Raw genomic sequence first — 22,327 nt, 5'->3', positions numbered from 1 at the left:
GACTTTGTAATTTACCTCAACATACATTCTCTGCCAGGCTTCCAGAATTGCTGCTGCCTTGTCTTCATTCCAGTTTATATGTGAAACATATTCATAGCCCTTGAAGTGTTCATACATTTGCTTGGGAGTCATTAGTTGAAACATAGTCTGTAAAGCCTGAGCACTGTAACAGAAGTTGGGGGAGGGAGGAAGAGGCATAAAATAAACATTTCCAGGAAGCGATTTTCATGGCATCAAATCCCGAATGAGGGCCTCCGACTAAGTTACAGGAATTCTTTTCTTTTCCATAGCACATGTTCCCATTACAAGTGAACCTGAGTAATTATCCTATTTAGTCACTTAGGATGCAGATTTATGTGTCACATAAAAGGTGTAACCTTACACACTTTTTAAAGAGATAAGCACAAAAATGAAATTAATAGTAGATTTTCTTTTCTTGGTTTCCATTATATAAAACAGGAAGAGTAGAAGAGAAGATAATATGACTAGATATAATAGAGCTCAGTCATAATGCATAGTTGCTCATCTAGAGGCCCCAGACTGGTTTTCTTTGGGGGAGAAATGTCAAATATTTGACAAGGAACTCTATAAGGGCACAAAGATTTGTTAACATCATGAAATTGTATTTTAGCACATCTGATTTCGCTTGAACAGCTGATTTAGCTGGCTTTTTTTTTTTTTTAAGATAAATTAGGACATAAACAATAACCCTTGTCCTTCTTATTGGATTCTTAGGCTTTAGTTTTCTGTTTTATGAAATAAGTTTATCCCTCCAAAAATGACTATATTGATTTCAATATTCTTTTTTAAAAGTTTCCTTATGTCACCCACTCTAAAAGGACAGTAGTCATTCATCCACTTAGCTCCACTGCTGATGAGCACAGAAGCCCTGGCTCCATTTTTGATTGGGGTCATTTTGCCTCTCCTTGGGTGGCCTTTGGCCCTCCTGTTCCCAGGGCAGATCATCATACTGAGACGAGAATTGGTGGAATATCCTGTTTCTGAGTCTTTTCTGACTCCATGAAGTTTTCTTGGCAAGGATACTAGAGTGGTTTTCAATTTCTATCTCCAGTAGATTAAGGCATACAAATTAAGTGACTTGTACACATTAAATTTTTGAAGTTGCAGTTGAACTCAAGTCTTTCTGACTCCAGTAAATGACCCTATTTACTGTATATATTCTGTCTAGCTGCCTACAACTCTATTGTTTCTCAAAACTCCCAAGCTCAATTGATCTACCAGCATCAGTCTTTCCAGAAGAAGAGACTACAGGTGTGAGCCAACATGTCCAGCTTGATTTCAGTATTCAATAATCTTGACTGTCTAGAATCCTGGATGATATTAAATATCTTAATGGAAATGACTTTAGTTTTTTCTTAACATAACATATATTCAGATTGATCTGGTTTACTTAGTTTATATATTTTGTTTCCTACTATTTTATTATAATAGATTGCTAACTGGTATTAACAGTTGAATATTAATAAACGTACACTTGTCAATGTCAGGCTTTCAAGAAAGAAGAACAAAAGGAAGATTTGGACTTGACATTTTGGGATATATATTACCTGACGAGTTTTCCAGTGCTGTTCTTGACTGTACCACCCACAATCAACTCCTCCTGCCAGTGCATGTACTTTTTGGATAATCCATGACATCCACCATTCAAAACAAGAGCCACATCAAGAGGCTAAAATAAAAGACAGCCACATAATTATGTGAATTAGTAGGCAGGTCACATGCCATGTTAAAATCTAGTGAATTAAGAACTTGTTACACAGGAGACATTAATAACAAGTTTGATGAGAGAGGTGTGTGGCAAATTTTAGAGCAAAATTTAATTCTACAGAAGAGATTTAAGATCAGGGATCATATTTTAATAGTAGAAGTGGTAAAAAAAGGAGTTAGAGTTGATTAGAAACAAAGAATTCTCTCTCTCCCTTGTCCCATTTTAAATGAGGCAATAAACAAACTTACTCTGGTTGAATTTTTGTTAGGGGCTGTGAGTGGGCAGTCAGGATCAGCAGGATTGAGGCAGGGTCGATCCATATAACCATGACCAACCTCTGCTTTATTCAGCATTTCCTCCCAGCTGTCCACTTGATAGTTTATTTTCTTTAACTCTTCCAGGAATTCCAAGGGGTCAAAGTTTGTCCACTGCAAAGGAGGTTTACCTCTGTAAAAGAAATTAGGGAAGGGACAATGAAAAACATTTCAAAAAAATTCCATTTTTAAAACCCTCCAAATATTCATATTGTATATATTCTTTTAGCAACATTACATCTTGGAGGAATTTAACATAGGAAGGAATAACTATATGCATTATAATTCCTTACAAACTTTTATCTAGTTAACCCTAAAATTTTAATGAAAGTTTTATGAATGAAGACTCCAAGCCAGGAATTTATAACCTTAGTAAAGGAGTCTTCCCTCCCCTCCTCTTCCCCCCCGCCCCCCGCCCCGCAAAACAATGTTGTCAATGCATTAAAAAAAACTAATAGAAATTACCTAATATGCACTTCCAAACAGGAAAGTCCAAATTAAGCATTTCACAATATATAATTAACACAAGTTTTAATAGCTGTTCCGCAAATGGTTATTGAGCAAAATATTTGATCTTTTTTCCTTAAATGATCCCATAGTTATTCCAATTCCCTGACAGCCTGGCAATCCACCAAAGAACAATGCTCTTCCCCCACCCCTACCATCCCCACTATCAGTGCCACTTCTCCCCCACACTCACTTTTGAATTTGTGGTGTTGACAGACCAGAAAGGCTTTTGGCTGCCTGTTTTGTGGTTCAAACCACACTGTATCTGCTTAGCCAGGCTTAAGTCATTATTCGGAATCTCCCAACCAGAAAACACAAAACCCCTTATTTCCCATCTAAAACTGTACACTAAAGGTTAGGAGATGGCCATTGCAAATTGCTTTTACAGAGACATGCAAGCTAGGACAGAAACAATAACTCAAACACTAACTCTTGCATAATTAACTGAAAATGTCTACACAGATTAACAATAACTCTTTGAAAGATGCAGCATATACAATATCAAACTGCTAAACTGTGGAACACCCTCTACTCTAGCTTCCAAAGATACCATTTTAAAAAATTTCATTAATGATCCAAACAAGGGATTAACTTTTTACTAAAAAAACTCAAAGGTTTAACTCAAGAATAATGAATACTGATATTCATTCACAATTATACTGAGAAATAAGACTAACAAAAAACCCCAACCCCAACATAATATTCTCCAATAGTTGAAATTAGAAACATTTTAAAAAATTAACATTCAAGATAAAACAACGATAAAACCAATGATTTGCATTTTATTTGCATTTAAATAGATTGGCAAAAGTAAATGAAACTTATTGATGCCTAAAGATTTTTCTGAAAAGCCAGAAACTTTATCCTTCTTTCTTTATACTCCCCAAGTTCATGCGCAAAGAATTTTGATTTTTTTATTACTTGATCAAGTGAATATTAAAATAAATAGTGAAAAAAAATCATAAAAACATAATAGCAATGAAATTCAAAAATCTCAGATATCAGAATATAAGACAAAAATGATATACTTACAATAGATATGCTGTCCCTGATTGTAACTTTGCCCCTTCCCAAAAGCAGTCCAAAGGTGTGATAATTAAACAAGGATAAAGGTATTCTATTATCTGTCAAAACCAAAAAGGAACACACCATATATTTAGATTAAAACATACCAGTGAGCACATAGTTTTTGAAAGAAGTAGAAAGATATTTTAAAAAACAAATAGTAAATATACCTGATCCATATAACCTGTTTCTGTGATAAGCTCTCCTGATTTGTAACATAAGTGTTCCAATTTCCACTGTCTGTAAACATAAAACATAATCTGTTATTTAATATTGTAATAAAACAATAGTTTTTTTTAAAAAAACTTAAGAGTCCTAACCTTAATAAAGCCTTATCAAATTGATAATCAGATTCACAAGGATATCAAAAGAGATAATTTTTCTTAAAATGAGGTTTATTCCTGACTTAATGGAATTACCCAGCTTCCACTTAGCAATCAGTAAGTCTTTATTATTTATAAACCAACTTTTTATGGGGATACAAGGACAAAAAAACAGAATAATTCCTGCTCAAGGCATAAATTCTACCTATTCTAGCTATTCAAACCTTACTTATTCTTCAAGGTTCAGAATAATCCTATTTCTTCTGTGATACCAGCTGAAAGTGATTATTTCTTTGAACAGTACTATTCATTTTTCATTAACATTTAATTATATCATTATTTGTACTTATGTGTCATCTTTCTCCAATTAAATAATAAAATCATATAAAAGCAAATATTTCTTTCCATTCTTCACAGAGCCCAGCAATGTCTTCAATAGACTATTACTATTCAATAATTATTTATTGATTAATGGAATTTTAATTAAATCTTTTGAAGAAAAGCTTAGCTATATTTGTCTTATAGTAAGTGCATCTTCAGATTATTATTTCCAAAAGCTATATTTCCAAATTATTATTTCCAAAGCTATAAAACCCCTAATTTCTTCTGTATCTGTCTGAAATTCTAAGCTATCGTCTCTGAAGCAAATGGAACACCATATTCTTTCTTAGGAGTCTTACCACTATTCTGGATGATGAAAAGTATCTTTTTCTTCCTGCTATGAAAGGGTACATGAGACACTGGGCTTGTTTACAGGTTAAATATGGGTTCATTTACTTATAAAGAAAACCATATAAAGTAAGTCCTAGAAGAAAGTGAGTACTTTGAGAACAGAGTTGATGTTACTTTTGGCATTCCATCTCCAGCACCTAGGACAGTACCTTGCATACAGGCACTTCATAAATGTTTGTTTTATTTGAATCATCTTCAGATACTTCCTTTTCTAAATTTTTAAAAGGTCCTTTGAACCAATTCTAAAAATTAACATTTCATTAACTCTTCTATTGTAGAATCTATATCTTCATCTACAATCATTAATCCTAATAGCAAATACCTTACATTTAAAATTTTCCTTTATTCTTTTCAAATAACTTCCATCATATTATCTGATTTCAACCTTATGTTAAGGCAGACAATAAAATGTACATTTTTACATATTAGAAAACTGAGATATAGGAGTGATTAAGTCATTTGCTCAAGGTCAAATAATGGTAGAATAAGAACTACAAATAAAACTTCGCTGTCCTTTCCAGTGTAAGTCATATTCCATTCCTGTTCCCCTTCAAACCTCTAGTCCAGCTCTCATAGAACTTGGTCAAGACTCTCAATTTTACTTTGTTTCCTTTTCTACCTTTTAAATTAAGAAAATGATACTTGTTCCTCCCTCTGTCATAATGCACTTGAATTCCTGAATAGAAAAGGCAATCAATATTCTTATTATATTTCACTAACTGATTGAATTTGTATTGTATAAAAAGCCAATTTCAACAACTCAGAGGAAAACGGCTAATTTTAGTAAACTCTTCATATTTTCTCCAAACTTCATATATTTCTTTTACTTGTGCAAAATATTTATTCTACTTATATCATCACAGACTGATATTTTTAAAGCATAAATTCTTATTGGCTTAAATACCCTGGATTATAGGTCTGATTTCACTAGATAAAATTAACTCATTTTTGCTTTGTGCCAGACAGGACTGACAATATAGAAGGATTGTCTGATTTCTGACTGAGTCTGAAGACAATTCCAAATGGAAGTTTCAAGAAGGTATGAGGAGTGATAGTATCCTGGAGTAAATAAGCATGATGCCCTGAAAAGATGTCTACTTGGTTATCCAAGTATATTTCTGATGTATGCTTTGGTTTTAAATCAGTTTCACCTAATAATTTAGATATTTGAATTGTAGTTCTTTCTTTGCCATTGTATGTCCTTGAATCAGGAGGACAGGAGTTCAAATCCAGCCTCAGGCACTTAGCAGCTGTATGACCCTGGGCAAGTTAATCAACCCGAACTGCATCACAAAAAGCTCCAAACAACAACAGTAGCAAACCCTATAAATAGTATGGTCCACAAGGTTACAATGAGTCAGACATGACTGAACAACAATAAATTTGTTTTCAAAGACCTAGACCCATCAGGAACTTATCTCAAACTTCTAAATCATCTAGTCAATGGTTCATAAGCACTAACTTTACTTAAATTCTGAAAAACAGTGATTCCTCCCAGTGTGAGAATTTTCTTCTATTTATAGTGCAACAAATCTATAATTCAATGGATAACTTGCCCAGGGTCACTTAGCTAATAACTTTAGCTGTGGGATTTGAACCTGGGTCATTCTAATTCGATATCCAACCCTCTATCCTGCTATGTCCTGCTGTCTTCCCTACATTATACATCAGTTTTATTTGCTAAGATATTACTCAGTTCTTTCCTACTTGGCTTACCTGTTATACATATATACATGTACCCTGCTGGCCTGTAGTGCAGAGTCAAGGTGCTGTTTGAGTGCCTCTACTGTAAGAACATTGGCACCATCTTCTTGTGGTGTCTGGATCATGAGCTGAGGATTAAACATAGCCTCTTCTCCAATCTTCTGACGTGTATAATTTAACTCCCGACTTACTCGTCCACCAACTGATAAATATAGAATTAAGGTTTCTGTTAACAGTATAAAAGTATGCTGAATTCTTGTTGTAATTATATGGCAATGATAACTTTATTTTGTATATCTTTTAAAAGTCTTTATTCTTTTTGTTCAGCAATTTCATGGCATACACACACACACACACACACACACACACACACATACATACACAAAAGTCATTTGTATATAACCTGTGTAAACAAATTCCATCTACCAGTAAATACATATGTACAAAAAACTTCTACTGAAACATATTAACAATTGCCCCAATTGTAGTAAAATAAATACCAAAGTATATCAGAACTTGTTAGATATATGCTTTTGTCTACATTTTAACTAATATGCCAGATGAAGACATTATTAAGGGGGAGGGGAAAATTTGAGAAACCTTTTCCTCACAGACTAGACCAAATATTTCTATATTACAATTTCTTACACTTGTATAAACAGTCTGTTCCAAATGCTCATTTCAAGATAAATGGATTCAATTTACACTCTTCTCCTAAATAATTTGGCAAAAGTAACAGAGAAATGTTTTTCCTCAATAAAGAAAGGAAGGACAACTTGCTAATGAGTATCCTGACTCCAGTTGCAAAGTGTAAAGAATATAGTTAAACTCAGATCCACATGAAGTTCCCATTGAACGGAATGCCCTATGTCCAATATCTCTTGTCATTAAAGTAACTAATCTTTCAATGACTTTGGCAACAGCTAGACAGCATTAAAATACAAGCACACAAACCTTTAAATGCCTGGAACTACTGCTTGAAATATAGTAATATAGTAATTTGATATTGGAAATAATAATATTTTTTGCTTCCAAATTTGGTCCTGCATTAAGCCAGGCACATAATGGTCCCACCACTATGGCTGAGGGTTAGGACAAATATACAAATAATGCAAAAATGCAAAAATGGGATAACAATTGTTTATCTGATTAAAGACTCAATAGTGATGGTTTAGCTCACTGAGCTAACATTTTTTCAGGATAAGTGGTTATGACAAGAGCTACAGTGGAGAGAGTTAAATAGAATATAAAAACGGTATAGAAAAATCTCACAGGATTCTCACAAACCTCCATAGGGTGTGATAAACTCTAGCAAAGTAACAAGTATATTCCCTCAAATATGACTCAAAAGCCCATCTCCCACCACTGCACGTAATTTTTTCTAAAAGTTTAACATTAACTAATAAATCTTATTGATATTTATATATCATAGTAAGGTTTGCAAAGTGATTTATAGGCATTGTATTCACTCCCCTTAACAGCCATGTAAAGGAATTTGCTTTTATTGGTAAGAGACAGACCAGCAGTTTCACCACTTCAGGGGATTCCAGGTGAGAAAACTCTCTACTCCAAAAGTCTGGTAATCTTTAGGCAATTTATAATCTTAAAGAATTGCCCAGGGCAACTGATTTAGAGATTAAAGGGCTGGTTCAAAAGAACAATGCAGATGAAGAAAATGAGGATCAGATTACTTGTTTAAAATTTGTGCTTGCAAACTCTGGGATTAAAATTGGGTGTATGTGTTTGAAGGGATAGTGGTAAACAAGTTCTTTGTGGAAGTCTTAGAGTTGATACCAGATTCTCACAAGCTATGGCTGCAAAATTCAAGTTCTGGCAAGGTCAGCATAGAGTCTATACATGGACATGGTGATGAGTTGCATCTCTTCTCTTCCAAAAACCAAAGTAGGTAAATTCAAAAATGTTCATCACCAGGTTGGTGCAGTATGATAAACTTGGGGCCTCAGAAAATTTTGAAGACCATCTTGTTAGTTGGAAAGGGATTGTAATCTGTAATAACTAGAGCCTAAAGGGATGCTCATCAATTGGGTAATAGTTAAACAAAATATGTCATGTGAATGTAATGAAATACTAGAAATCTGAGAAGACTTACATCAACTGATGCAGAATGAAATAGGCAGAACCAGAACAATTTTTGCAATAACAACACTGTAAATTTTTTTGAAATACTCTCTTTTGTCTACTTGTGTATCCCCAAAGCACAGTGCCTAGCACATAGTAGATACATTATAAATGTTTATAGGTTGAGTGAAGAGTGAATTGTAAACATGAGGGACAGACAGTACATGGAGACAGGAAGCAGAGTAGTATGTCTATTGTATGAAGTAGAGATACAGAAGAGTAGTTTGAGAACATGATAGGTTCTAGAGAGTTTTCTATTTCTTATTTTTAGGATGGGAAGATTTAGGGATATATATAGGAAATAATAGAGGAACCAATAGATTGATAAGACACTGAAGATTAGCGACCTGTGTTCATTAAATGTTACAGAGTTTGCTTATTTTTTATTATTCTCTTTTTTCTTCCATATACCAAATTCACGTGCTACTGCAGTCATGATAATTCTGAATATGATTATATAATAATGATTATTCCTATTTTCATAATTTCTATAAGTATGCTTCTTCTAATTCTTCATACAGACTTAAATTTTATTTTGCTTTTGGAATCCGAATTTAGAATTAATTTAATCAGAATTATTTTAATTCTTCCAATATTGGGATAGCAGATAATTTCCATTATAATTTCAGTAAGGGAATGATGGTAACCAATGCTGTATTATGTATATGTATAAAAGTGGTGAGTAATTATAAAAACTAATAGAATTTAATAGAAATTCCATAATATTGATAATGGTTTGTATTGCATTTTTGAGAACAAAATCACAAAATTTTGTTAATTATTTTGGCCTAAGATTTTCTGAAATGATGTCATTATTTTAATACCAGAATTTTATTCCAGAATTACAGAGTGTGATTTCTTGATACACTTGAGAGAGTGTAATCTCTTGAAGACATTAATTTTAAATAATTTACATTTACAACCAAACACATTGATATATATGTAGGAAATGGCCTAATTGAAATGATTTCAACTAAAATCAACCAGTATTCTCTAATACCTTTTTTTCCTTTACCAATGCCACCTGGGATAATTGCTTCAACAATATTTCAGAATATAAAGCCAATCACTTGCAACTATCTTATTTAAGCATTTAAGTATTACCAAAATGAATATTTATTAAAGTATTGCCCTCTTCATTCATAAGTGGTGAGGATTTTGCTTTTGTATAAGTCCTACTTTATCTCATTTCAAGTGATTGAAATTATAGTTTTATAAAATTTGGAAGAACATCTTTCCCTTTTCCCTCTCCCTATTTATTTTTCAAAGTTACAACTCACACCTTTGGGAAAAAAAAATTTTAAAATACCAGTAGTATACCTTCATGTTATGCTTCACACCTATTTCCATTCATTCATTAAACAAGATACAGCAAACAAACATTAAATGTTTATTATGTGCCATGTATATTTTACCTCTTCCACTTTCTAATTCACAATCATTTCCTGTTTCTATTAAAATAATACAGGAACAAACCATAGCCAACCTATCCAATAAAAGATCCAGGCTTAAATTACATCATGCGATACACACAACTGACAACTCAGGTGGAAAAAGTGAATACATATACTGAGTACATTTTATTTTCTACATAAGATGTAATGAAGCTTCTGCAATGTAAAATACTATAAGGGAGGAAAATGTCTCAGCATAAAAAGAAACTCTCAAACTATGCTTTAAAGATGTTCCCATGGTAATTAAAAAATAAAACCAGGGCAATTTTGGAAGGGGAATTACCAGAACCAACCTCCTTAAAGCTGGCACTCCATTGTCTCCTATGAGCCAGCCTAAGAGAGGTAGAAGGTAATTAAGAGTTCAAAAATGTCATGGAAAGTCCAGTCTTCTCCTCTAGATCTACTAGCCTTCGTTCTTTTGATCATCTGTAACTTCTTACACTGAATTCTTTAGGAAAAACAAAGTATCATTACACCTTTCTTCTACTCTCAGCAAAGTTGGTTCTTCAGCATGTCCTGAACCTCACTATCCCAAGTCAAGCAGAAGGCTGGTACTTCAAGCATCAAAGTTCAAACCCATAAATTCTTAGGCTCAAATTTCCTGCATCCAGTCAGTCTTTTAAAGACCCCCTATATTGTATAGTTCAGGACCACTCTAAACCACAAGGGAGACAGTTGCTTCAAATGATAAAAGAAATGTAAGATGGTTTTGTTCTCCTGGGATGTTCACCTTGTTCTTCTAAATTGATACTATCATCAAAATCTAACAGAATTTATTTTAAGATTGCATTGTTTGATAATGACTGGTATTATCTGATAAACTATGAGTTGATAGATTAAATCAAGTACCTTAAAAAAGGCAACCTATTAAGTTAGACAGCATCTAAAATTCCCCCAAAAGATCAATATTGGATGGGATACACAAATTGTTCCTTCATTTGTAAATGTGACTTAATAAAATGGAATATTTGCATGAAGGGAAAGATTGATATTTCCTTTCTGGGCTATAGCAGTTGAAGGAAGCAAAAGGACATTCTTTTAGGATGGCCAAATAAAGGTAGGTGAGAGATATGAATAACTACTGAAAACTTTAAAATGCATATAATCTTTACATCAGACCTGACATTTAATCAGTCACTCATAGCTGGCTTAAAACTTCTTTTGAATAAGTAGAAGGAATCTATAGGATTATAGATTAGTACCTAGCTATGTTTCACACCTAATATTTCCTTTGTAGCCTCTGCCTTTTCTTCTTCAATACTATGATGTGCTGCTGAATTTGTATGAAGTTTTATCATTTTGCGTTTATGGTGATTAACACTGCCAGTTCTAAAAGGAGAGAAGATAGGTACAAAATTTGTTTTCAAAAATTCACTTTTAAGGAAGACCAGGAAGAACAATAAAGGAGGCCTGATGAATTAGACACTTAAAGGCCCTGAATTCTAATTACTTTCCTAGTATTCAACTTTAAGGTTGAATGCTAGAAAATTGTTTAAATTTACTGCCTTAATTTCTACCAATTCTGAAATACAAATCCATAGTCTGATAGTCTAGTAGAAAAACCCTAGAGGGGTATAATCCAAAGAGAATTTAACTTCACATGGTAGGTTCCATTTTGTCTTTCTCAATAGCAAGACTCAATGAAAATATAACAAAATAAAAACAAATCAACCACTGAAAATCACTAGGCAAACACTACAAATAACAGATCACAGGAAAATAAGAGGAATGATGAACATGGACAGCATAAAACAGAGTACAGTTTCCTGACAAAACATATTCTTCCTTCAAGGGATCCCTACCAGCTGCTTGCTGTACCATCTGTTATTGCTTGGGCAGCTTCCTATTGAATGGCTCTACACTAAAGCAGGACTGATCTCACTGTCGGACACAATCAGGTCAGGTCAGCATTCCCCCAGCACCGAACCTGCTGCCTGTCACAATTCCCCCCATCTCGATATTTCTTACATGGCCACCAGCTCCCAGGGCAGTGCTGCATCTGTCAAGAGGCCCATTTTTCATAGTTCACTCCCTATTCCAACAAATCAGGATTGGCCATCTCTAACTTGTGCAGGACACATGAACAGAGTCAGCAAGGTGAAGAGTGTAAACGGCATACTCAAGTAAGTCAACCTTTCAAACTATACTTTCCCAGATTCCATTTTTTTTTAAGCAAAGCCTTTAAGTAAAATAAAGAACATCCCCCCAATCCAAACCCAATATCTAAGCCACTTTAATAAATGAACTAGTCAACCATATCACACTGCTGTTCTCAAAGCAAAAGCAAATTTATTCTTATGGCCTAAGGAAGGAACCACCTACATGTCATGAAAGTCCATGTGCAAAATATGCAACTCCATGTTTTATTAAGCCTAAATTCTGCCTAATTAGTTAAGGCCTTCTAAAATCTACATTAAAAAAAACTTAAGTGCTGGCAGCAAAAGCTCTCTATCACAGTATTCAGTCTGTTGCATAACATTAACCCCAGTTCCCTTCTCTCAGCTTCGGTGGAGCTGACATCACCTCTTAGCTCTGAAGGCTATTCTCACCATTATACAGCCAAGCTGTCTTTTCATTGGCCCTTCCACTTGAGGCCACATGGGGGAGAACACAATGTGAGTCCCCACCTTCACACACAGGCTCCCCCAGCCTGTGTAGAACATCACGCTGGACTGATTTATTTCCAACACTGTTCCTTCTCTCTGCATCTGTGCAGGGAAACACACATCATTGGGGGCCACTTTCATGATTTTGTTGCGATCAGGATTAGCTGGATTAGGGGTTGATTCATAAGGACCCCCTGTGGCTCTGAGGAAGTTTCATCACAAGGTCACTGTGGTGTGAACTATATTCTGTCAACACCACCACTCCTTATAGCTGAGTACAAAAAAAACCCTCAAAACAAAAACAAAAAGAAAACACTGCAAATGTGAAATATATGAACAGTTTATAAGAATGAGAACTTATAGTTTTCCCTATCAAGTGGTTGAAAAAAAAAAAGTGCGCACTTCAATTCTATATTTACTTAAAACAAAAACTATAATTTGTTCCAAAATGTCATAAGTTTAATTTGGTAGGTTTGGAGATGGACATGAAGGGTGAGACTGGGCAGGACCTATGCTCAAAATCACAAAAGAACTTTTAGCAGTCCTAGAACATGTCAGACCCAGAACTTGAGGGTTATTGGGATGCTGAGATGTTAAACTATGTATATTGAACTCTTTCGTGCTATTTGATTCCCAACCTCTCAAGTGAAAAAAAACCATCAGAACAAGAATATATCTATATTGAATAATTTTTAAGGAGCATATTGGAGATTAAGAAAAGGGAAAGGAATTGAACTTGGAACTTTAAATCAATTTTTTAAAAAAGTCACTACCAGAACTCTTTATTTCCAAAATTTTCCTTCCTTTTATTCATTTAAACCCTGATACATATTGACAACAGGACATTTTAGGGTGTGTAACCTGTAGAGAAAGTTTAGGGTGTCTGTGTGTGTGTGTGTGTGTGTGTGTGTGTGTGTGTGTTTTAAAGAGCAGTCCTTCTTGCAAAGAACTGGGCTGTTCAATCAAAGCCTTATCTGTTATATTTCTGTCTTTCTCTTCTGTTTAGTGCATTCACCAACAAGAGAAAAGGAGGTAAGCAATGGAGGCTTTGACCTGCAGCTGTAACACAATACTTTCGCACAGCCCTGTCGACCCCTGACATAAATTTTACACCGCAGCTGGCATTTACACACTTAGCATTACCATATGTATAGCCTACTCTGTGCTAATTATGCTAATCACCTGTCTAACTCTCTGCTGCGAAAAATGGTTGTATTTAGCAGTCCACTGCCTACCAATACAGCTTACTGTGTGGCTGAAATGTACATTCAGACGGTCCTGAATGGCAAGATTTTTCCACGTTGCTGGCTTCATTCAGGTCTCAGAAAAATTTATTCAAGTCAACTGGTTTCGGTCCGCAACAAAAAAGTTACGAGAAAAAAGTGAGTGTGTTCCTGCCCTAACATTCTGGGTCTGCTTGCAAGCAAAATGATAAATCAATTGGTGTGGGAAACAAAAAGGGAGAGAGATTTCTTTTGGGAGCCATGTGAAACTGTAGCCTATTTTTTTTTAAAAGGGGTCATCCTATTTCCCCAAATCTCTGGAAAGAGCAGTTAAGAGATATTTAGCTCTAATCCCAATTCTCTCAAATTGCAAGCTTTTGTCTACAATTAAGCAAGGTATTAAATGTGTGAAATTTTTCTGGATCATGTGTGAATTGATGGGATGGTGTCATATTTTCACTTTCCACTCCCAACTGTGATAACACATGAACCACAAACCACTCCCTCCCCCCCCCCAACCAAAAAAGTCCTATCCTATCCTCCTATCCATATAAGAAGCAAGAAAAAAAGGTTAAAGACCAAGGAGAGGAAAATCCATGTGCTATATCTTTTCTCTTCTTTTAAAAATAAACTTCTTTAAGGGGAAAACAACTTAAAAGTTCTTTTGTCCACATTAATGGAGCAAAGTGAATAAAGAGAAGAGTAGAAAATGAGGGATGTTGCAAAGAAAGAGAACTCCCCTCCCTCTCCCCCCAAAAAACTAGGGAAAGTGAGTAGGGATATCTGTGTAGGGAAAAGTAAAGGAAAAAAGGTAAATTCTTTTCTGAAGAATGTCCTGGTTCTTTGGCATTACTTTTTCTTAAAATCATTTTCTTACACAACTAACTATATTGTGACATTTGCTTATGCTGCATCCCTTCAGGTATTTGAATATAAAAGTTCAAGCTTTACCCTTTAATTCATAAATGCATTTATACATAAGAAGATAACAAATCAGCAAATATTTTAATTTCAAGAACAGCTTGTATTTGAATATTGCAATTTTCAGATGAATGCTCTAGGAATACAATTTTCTCTAATGGCCTATAGTGTTATGAAACATGCCTAACCACAGTGAAGTATTTGAAATGGAAGTGGAGGTTTGGGAAGGGACAATGGGAGAGCAAGTGATCAGTAATTTTCTTAAACCAAACCAAAGTAATCAGTAGATTCACCAGACAGAACTAGAACTATTCCCAAAGGGGAAGGACATCCATTTTGCAGTTTGCTAACTATCCTGAGGTGTACATTTACTAAGAACTAAAACAACTCTACAATAAATCTTATGTTTACATCCAGAAGGTGCACTAACCCACTCAGGCTTTCTATTAAACAGCATGAGGTCATGAAGAACCCTATGTGTTCCTCTTCTTTACATCTCATCCTCTGTCAATTCTACTCACACAGCAGAAGCTTTATAGAGCTCATTATAAGGGAGAAAAAATCAAATTTCAAGTGGTAACAATTTTTCTCTTTTAATTCTGTTTGTTATTTTATAAATGTGCCTAATCAAATGAAGCAATATTACACAAGCCACATCTTGCTTTTTGGCATTTCAATTTTAGTTGCTATTCTTTGTCAGTCTAAAGTATTAACTTATTTGCACTCCTGCATTTCCCAAACCCTGACTATTCAGTCAAAAACACAAATAACACTACAACCACTGTGTTCAATTCAGAGCAAAAGTCAGTCTCTCTTTCTTTTCTTTCCTCCCTCCCTCTCCTTCTTACCTCTCCCCCTTCTTTCCCTCTCTCCCCCTTTTCACTCCCCCCCAAATAGGAGATGGACCACCCTGCTCTCATGGCACAGAGTACTGTTTACATTGCAATACTTGACTGTGTAATACATCTGGCATTTTTGGGCAGGAATCCTAAGCTAGGGGCCAGAAGCCCTTAAGCAATGATTTAAGGGGAAAAAAAATCATACTCATTGACTTAATAAGGCTCATTTTTACTTATTTTTGTGCATGTTTAATGAATAACTGAAACTCCTGGTTGCTAAATAAGGAAAAACTATTGTTTATTTTAATTTATCTTAATAAGCATATAAATATTATACTGTGGGAGGGGAAAATTCTCACCAGCTTTCTTACATAAACCAGAATTATGCTGAGTACCCTTAAATGTATTTCAGAAAATAGGGTTAACTCATATGCAATGTACCATGGATTCAGGTATATATTTGTATTTTTGAGATTGAAAATGAGGTTTCACCATTATTTTAAATGGCTCTATGACAAACTTATCATCCATTGATATCTTTTAATTATGAGATACATGACAGAGCACCACTAACATAATACCTTTAACTTGTATAATAATTACATTTGAATCCAATATAGGGAAATTATAATTAGAAGAGGCAAACATTTTTCTGCCTCTTGTTCCCTTTACAATTTTAAAAACTTCTCAATAATTTATATTATTTTCAAAAGAGAAATTTCATTTTTATGGAATAGTGATTCTTTCTGCAAAACTTGTGCACATCAATTCACTTTTGTCTTTTTCAAAATGTGCAAAAATGAAGTTTGGGCTAGACTCTCTCTTCCAGGTCTAAAATTCTTCAAACACTAAAAACCTAGAATGGTTAGTCTAAAGGTAGGGTGACAGTGAGAAAAATGGCTAGTGAGTCGTAAAAACATAAAAAACCCACTAAAACAGCACTATAAACAAATAAAAATAAGTAAATGTGTTTCTGTTTTGATGGCTCTAATGACATCAGTTTAGTTAGGGAACTTTCCCATTGTTAATGGTTCTGAAAAGCTAAATTCTTTTCACTTTCTACTCTTCAGCTAGTCTATGTAGCTCCTTCACTAGGAGAGCTCTCTAGGAAGACAACAAAGACTTGACATGCAGATAAGCTATATATGGCTAAGTAATAAGAAGTTAAAACGTGGATAAGGAAATCTCTATTCTGCAACCTTCATCCAAACATGTCTTTCACTGGCTTCAATCAGAGTTCCATCCATGTAAGAACCACAATAGGAATTCTTTTTTCTACATATCCTGGTTCATGTTTATTACCATTGAAGAAGTGGAATATTATTCAATTCTTCCATATTTCATACAGAATATGCCATACTGAACAGAAGGAACCTAAGACCTATTTCTCATTCTTTCTGGTCGTTTAAATTTGATTGAAAAAATTTGCCAATGGATATTTTTAATGTTTCCCCCCCCCAAAAAAAATCCATTAAAAATGACCAGGATCTTTAGTAAGAGAGATTACATGTTCTTTCAATAAGATCCTATCTTTTGAGTATGGTCTTTTGAACTTATTCTTCCAAAGACATGATCTTCATGGATGCAAATGGAAGTTGTACATCTAAATTCTCTCAATGTTATTGATAGAACAATAACCTTTCTAATATCCCCTGTTTTCAACTAAATAAATTTGTTAACATTTCAGATTTCACCTTTAGCAACAGACAAATTCATGGAAGGGGAAACAGAACAGTATTATTTAAAGGTAAGAAGGAAAGAAACAATTCAGTAAAGTCCAAGAAGAATACCACAAAGGATATAATTATTTAGGATTACCTTACCTAATTGGTTGCCTTTAAGTTTTAAAAGCATATACATGTACAAATGTGAACATGCTATGTTCATATATGTATATATATCATCTTCTTAGAGAAGAACCTATTCTTTGAACATCTAATGTCATTGAACTTTGATATAAATATGAAAAAGACATGTAAATAGGACTTGGGGTTTTAAAAAATGTAAAGTATAGTAGCTAGAAATAATCAAAATGCCTTATTAAATTAATCAAATCTATGCCACTGTAATAAATACAGCAATCTCTAAAAATGTAAGATTTAAACTTTTCTTTGGCATCATGTCATATATATACATATATATAATATTTATTTATTTATTTGTATACTTAATTCAAGGTACAAATGACACCTCTAATACCTAGAAGAATCTTAAGGCTTTAGAACTGTTTGGGACAAATAGCTGTCATGGAATAAATAGAAGCCATACATATAAGCACTCCTTGGCTGCTGAATTGTTAACAACCCCCTTAGATAAAACAACAGCAGACAAGTTACAACTAGTACCCTAGTGGACAGCACTCCAGGAGGTCACAGAGAGGTCACCTTTGAAGGAGAAATCCAAATGAAATATAAACACAGCATTGTAGAAACAAATCTCCCATAGCTTTATCCAGCCAGCATTAATCTAGGCATCAGCTGTGGAGCATAATCTAAACAAACGGATCAGTAGATTCATACATCTGGAAGCTGTCATATTTTGGAGCCTCCAAGCAGAGTTATGTATAACTGAAACAACCAGTTGCATGTACTAGCTTTTAAACTTGTTGAAGGGTCAAGGATGGCAATGTGAAAATACTACAGCTCAAAGTGTCAGTTGTATTCTTTGGAACTGACATGAGACTGACTTGAATTTAAAGGGGGGTGGGAGGGCTGGAGGATTCCTTTCTACTACTCTACCCTCAACAGGTTTTTAATTAGACTGAAATATTATTGAAAAGGTACTGTTAGAGGCTAATAAATACAAATATATAATTCTTTATTTTATCTTTTTTTTTTTAACTAAGGGGAAGGGAGACCAGGACATGAGAGTACTTATGAAATGCAACAGTTCTGACAGTCTAAGATATATAGAAAGATTTTGTTATATATTGTATTCATAGAATAGATGAATTTATTACCTTGGGGCAGCTGGATCTGGAGTCAGGAAGATCAGAATTCAAATATGACTTTAGACATTTACTAACTGTGTGATTCTGGGCAAGTCACAGTTTGCTCATCTGTAAAATGAGCTGGAGATGGAAATGGCAAATCACTCCAGTATCTTTGCCAAAAAAACCCCAAATGGGGCCACAAAGAATCAACATGACTGAAAAGACAGAACGACACTACCTTAGAAGGTAGTAAAGGAGATTTGAGTTGATTTCATACTGTCTTATCTGACAATGGTTTTTGGCTTAGATATCCATTTATTCATTGAGTTATTTTGTAAGGGTGCCCCTAGTGAGGAAGGTCTCAAAATGCAAACAATCTGTCATAGACTGAAACCATTACTGACATATAAAGGCTTTTAAAACAAGGAGAGCAGAACTCTAATTTCAACATACAAAATACAGTGCTACATTTCCCATCAGATTTATACTAAAGTCCTTACTTCAAATAGAAAGATAATAGACAATTTTAAAAAATGTTTCTTGATCTATGGATCTTACAAAAGAAGAAAGGTAGTTGATGTTTTGATAAAGTCAGCATATTACCTACAGCTTTTCCCAACTACAACTACTGAGAAAATATCTGTTATATCTTCCTAGAGATGAAATCTACCTTAAGGAGTCATTTTCTAACTTGAATCCTACTCCCATCACTATCTGTGTTACATCAGATAAGTGACAGTTTCTTTAAGTCTTAGTTTCTTATCATTCAAATAATGAGATTAAATCAAATAGCCTCTATGATCCTTTCCTATTCAAAACTCATGAGCAATGTTGTCTGATTCAAATAGAATGGGGGCCTTTAATCCATACATAAGGATCCCATCAAGTCACATATTAACTTAGTTTTAAAGTGTAAAGTTAATGAGGTGATTCAAGGCAATTCCAATAGACTTGTGATGAATAGTGCCAAAGCATCTAAGGAAGAACTATGGAGTCTGAATGTGGATCAAAGCATAGTATTTTTACCCTTTAGCGGGGTTGTTATAGTTTATTTGCTTGTTTTTTCTTTCTTATGTTTTCCCCCTTTTGATTTGATTTTTCTTACACAGTATGACAAATGAAGAAATATATTTAGAATAATTATACATGTTTAACCTGGATTACTTGCTGTCTAGGGGAGAGAAAGAGGGAGGGAGAAAAATTCTGCAAAGGTGAATGTTGAAAACTATAAAACTATTATAAAAATAAAACAAAATACAAAAAAAGAATGTAATGTTACCTATATTTTGTTGTATTTTGTTAAATATTTCCCAATTACATTAATCTGATTAGGCCACACAGTTAGGTGACCTCCTCCCTGCACGTTACACCCCTCTCATCTCTGATCTAGAGCCAAAAGATGTTGAATTGAAACAAAAAACTGCATGCATTTCTAAAAGAATAAATAACACCAGGTTTCACTTGAATAAGAAAGCTGTTACATTAACTCAAATATTATCTATATGATAATGAAACTTCTTCTTGAATGATTATATAAGATAATAACTTTAGAATGGGAAGAAATTTAGGGGAAACCTAATTCAACTACTTCCATTTCTAGATGGGCAAACTCAAGCCCAAAGTGATTAAATATTTTCCTGAGGTCATCCTGAGGAGAAGAGCCATAATTCCACTCCAGGTAGGCTGATTTCACATCTAGGATTCTTTTCAATGTTATGCTTTCTTCATGGAAGTTATTCTTTCCATGTGATCTTACCCAAAAGGGATGGACTATGATTCTTGCTTCCAACTATACCATGTTCCCTTAACCAGAATAACTATTAGGTAGATAAAAAGAATAAGCATAGTATAATTTCATGAGATAATAAAATAGTAAAAGAAATTTTGAGCACAGGCCAAGAATAAAATTTAGAGAATTGGTCTTAAGGTCAGGAAGGTCTGGATTCCTTGTTACATTGGCCAGGTCATTTAATTTCTTTGCCCTCTCTAGCAACATTGTAATACTATAAATTACACAACAGCTGCTGATCTGCATTGATAAAAAGGAGTTTTAAAACCAGGAGTTTTCCTACATGGATGACATCATAGACCAAGTCCCAAAGGGGGAATAAACACAGAAATGGAAGTCATTACTTATTATTTCTATTTTGTCATTCTTTTGCTCAAAACCTTTAAATGGCTCTCTACTTCCTCTGTCCATCTTTTCAAAGTTTTTGTTTTTTTTTTTTTTTTTTTTTTTGCACCCTTAATGCTGACACACAACTTCATAGCTTTATTTCAATTTCCTCCCTTCAACAGTCCAGGCAAACTGTTCAATTCACCATTCCTTCCCTATCTCCATACCCCTGTCTAATTTTTCCTTTTAACCCTAGATACAGAGCTTTTTAAACTTTTTTCACTCTTAACTCCTTTTTACCCAAACAATTTTTATGTGACCCTATATATAGATGTAGAAAATAGGTATGTAAATTAAACATTTAATGATAAATCATAATTTCGTGATCCTCATATTCAGTTACAAGACCCCACATAAGGTTGTGAACCACAGTTTAAGAAGCTGGGTCCTAGAATACCTTTTCTTCTTCCTTTCTACCTGTTAAACTTTCTTTCCAGTCCTTTAACATCCTATTCAAACTTCACTTCCTCCCAGAAGCTTCACTGATGCCCATTCATCAGGGACCTCCCTAATTCCCTTAGATCTCACATGATATTTTGTTGTTGCTTTTCTTAACCTTATATATTATTCTCCAAGATGTTGAATCCCTTTGGGACTCTTAGGTTCCATAAGACCAGGGATGATTTAATCTAAACTTTACAACTCACAGAGCATAAAACTTTAACTATGTAAAATAGGTCCTTAAAAATGAATTTTTTGTTGTTGTTTAACAGAAGCAACACATATTATTATTATTGTTGTTATTATTACTTTAAAAAGAACATTGGACTTGGAAGCAGATGACCTGGAGTCAGATGATTTGGTAAAAATTTATTTTAAACTATTATGTTGGGAATTAAGGGTGAATGGGAAAAGTACTATACAAATTTACGCTCCTCCCCTCCCCTCCCCCCAGTGGTAAAATTCTAAATAGTAAATAGTCACTAAATATTCTTGATAGGAAAGTCTATTGGAGGTTTTCTTCTGATGGAATGGAGTTAGTGTGATTAAGGGCAGGGTAATATTAGGCTAGAAAGGGGGGGAATCTCAAAAGACAAATGAAATAACAAAAGCAAAATCAGGGTGAATTAAAATTTTAACACTTTCTTTTGTCAAAAAGGTTAAAATTTAGGACAAAGGTATTCTGATGCTAGGAAGTATACAAAAGCCCTCAAATTGGTGCAAATGAAGATCTATGGACAAGCATAGAAAAATGACAAAAATAAAAGAGTTCCAGACAACATTTTTGCTAAAAATGTTTTTTTTTTTTTCCATATCTCCACTCCAAATTCTTGTTTCCTACATTTCCTTCCATAAAATTGGTATATATGTTTCGGCTGGAACAGCTTATACTATTTACTACATTCAATTATGTTATCTTGAAAGCTATAAAACTTCATTAAATTTAATTTTCAAAATTTGAGTTACTTGGAATTTGTAATTCCTAGAAAGCATGCCTCTATCAAATTTTATACTGCATAATAATATGTTAACTTTACAAATATAAAGTTTGTCTTGGATTCAAAAAATTAACTTCATCAATACAAGATTGGTAAGTATGATCAGAGAGCACTTTGCCTAGAAAAAACAAAACAAAACAAAAAAACCTAGAAATTTTAGTGGACAGCAAGTTCAATGAATCAACAAAGTGATATGGCAGCCAAAAAAAGCTAACATGATTTTG

General features: G+C 34.0%; 1 protein-coding gene across 3 annotated transcripts in view; it reads right to left on the bottom strand.

The window, feature by feature from the left end:
- PTCH1 (patched 1) overlaps positions 1 to 22,327 on the bottom strand; it is an 83,671-nt gene that overhangs the window by 41,823 nt on the left and 19,521 nt on the right. For 2 of the 3 annotated variants that reach the window (XM_031937701.1, XM_003761310.4), the window contains exons 3-8: positions 6,387 to 6,576; positions 3,786 to 3,855; positions 3,583 to 3,674; positions 1,978 to 2,176; positions 1,569 to 1,690; positions 16 to 163 (exon numbers count right to left, since the gene is read on the bottom strand). In XM_031937701.1, the coding sequence (XP_031793561.1) occupies positions 16 to 163; positions 1,569 to 1,690; positions 1,978 to 2,176; positions 3,583 to 3,674; positions 3,786 to 3,855; positions 6,387 to 6,576 (821 nt within the window). The remainder of the gene's footprint in view (positions 1 to 15; positions 164 to 1,568; positions 1,691 to 1,977; positions 2,177 to 3,582; positions 3,675 to 3,785; positions 3,856 to 6,386; positions 6,577 to 22,327) is intronic. The other variant, XM_031937700.1, reaches the window with a different exon arrangement.

Source organism: Sarcophilus harrisii, chromosome 1, assembly GCF_902635505.1.
Source record: "Sarcophilus harrisii chromosome 1, mSarHar1.11, whole genome shotgun sequence".
In the NCBI taxonomy this organism is placed as follows: Eukaryota; Metazoa; Chordata; class Mammalia; order Dasyuromorphia; family Dasyuridae; genus Sarcophilus; species Sarcophilus harrisii.
This window is presented reverse-complemented; position numbering and strand designations above follow the sequence as displayed.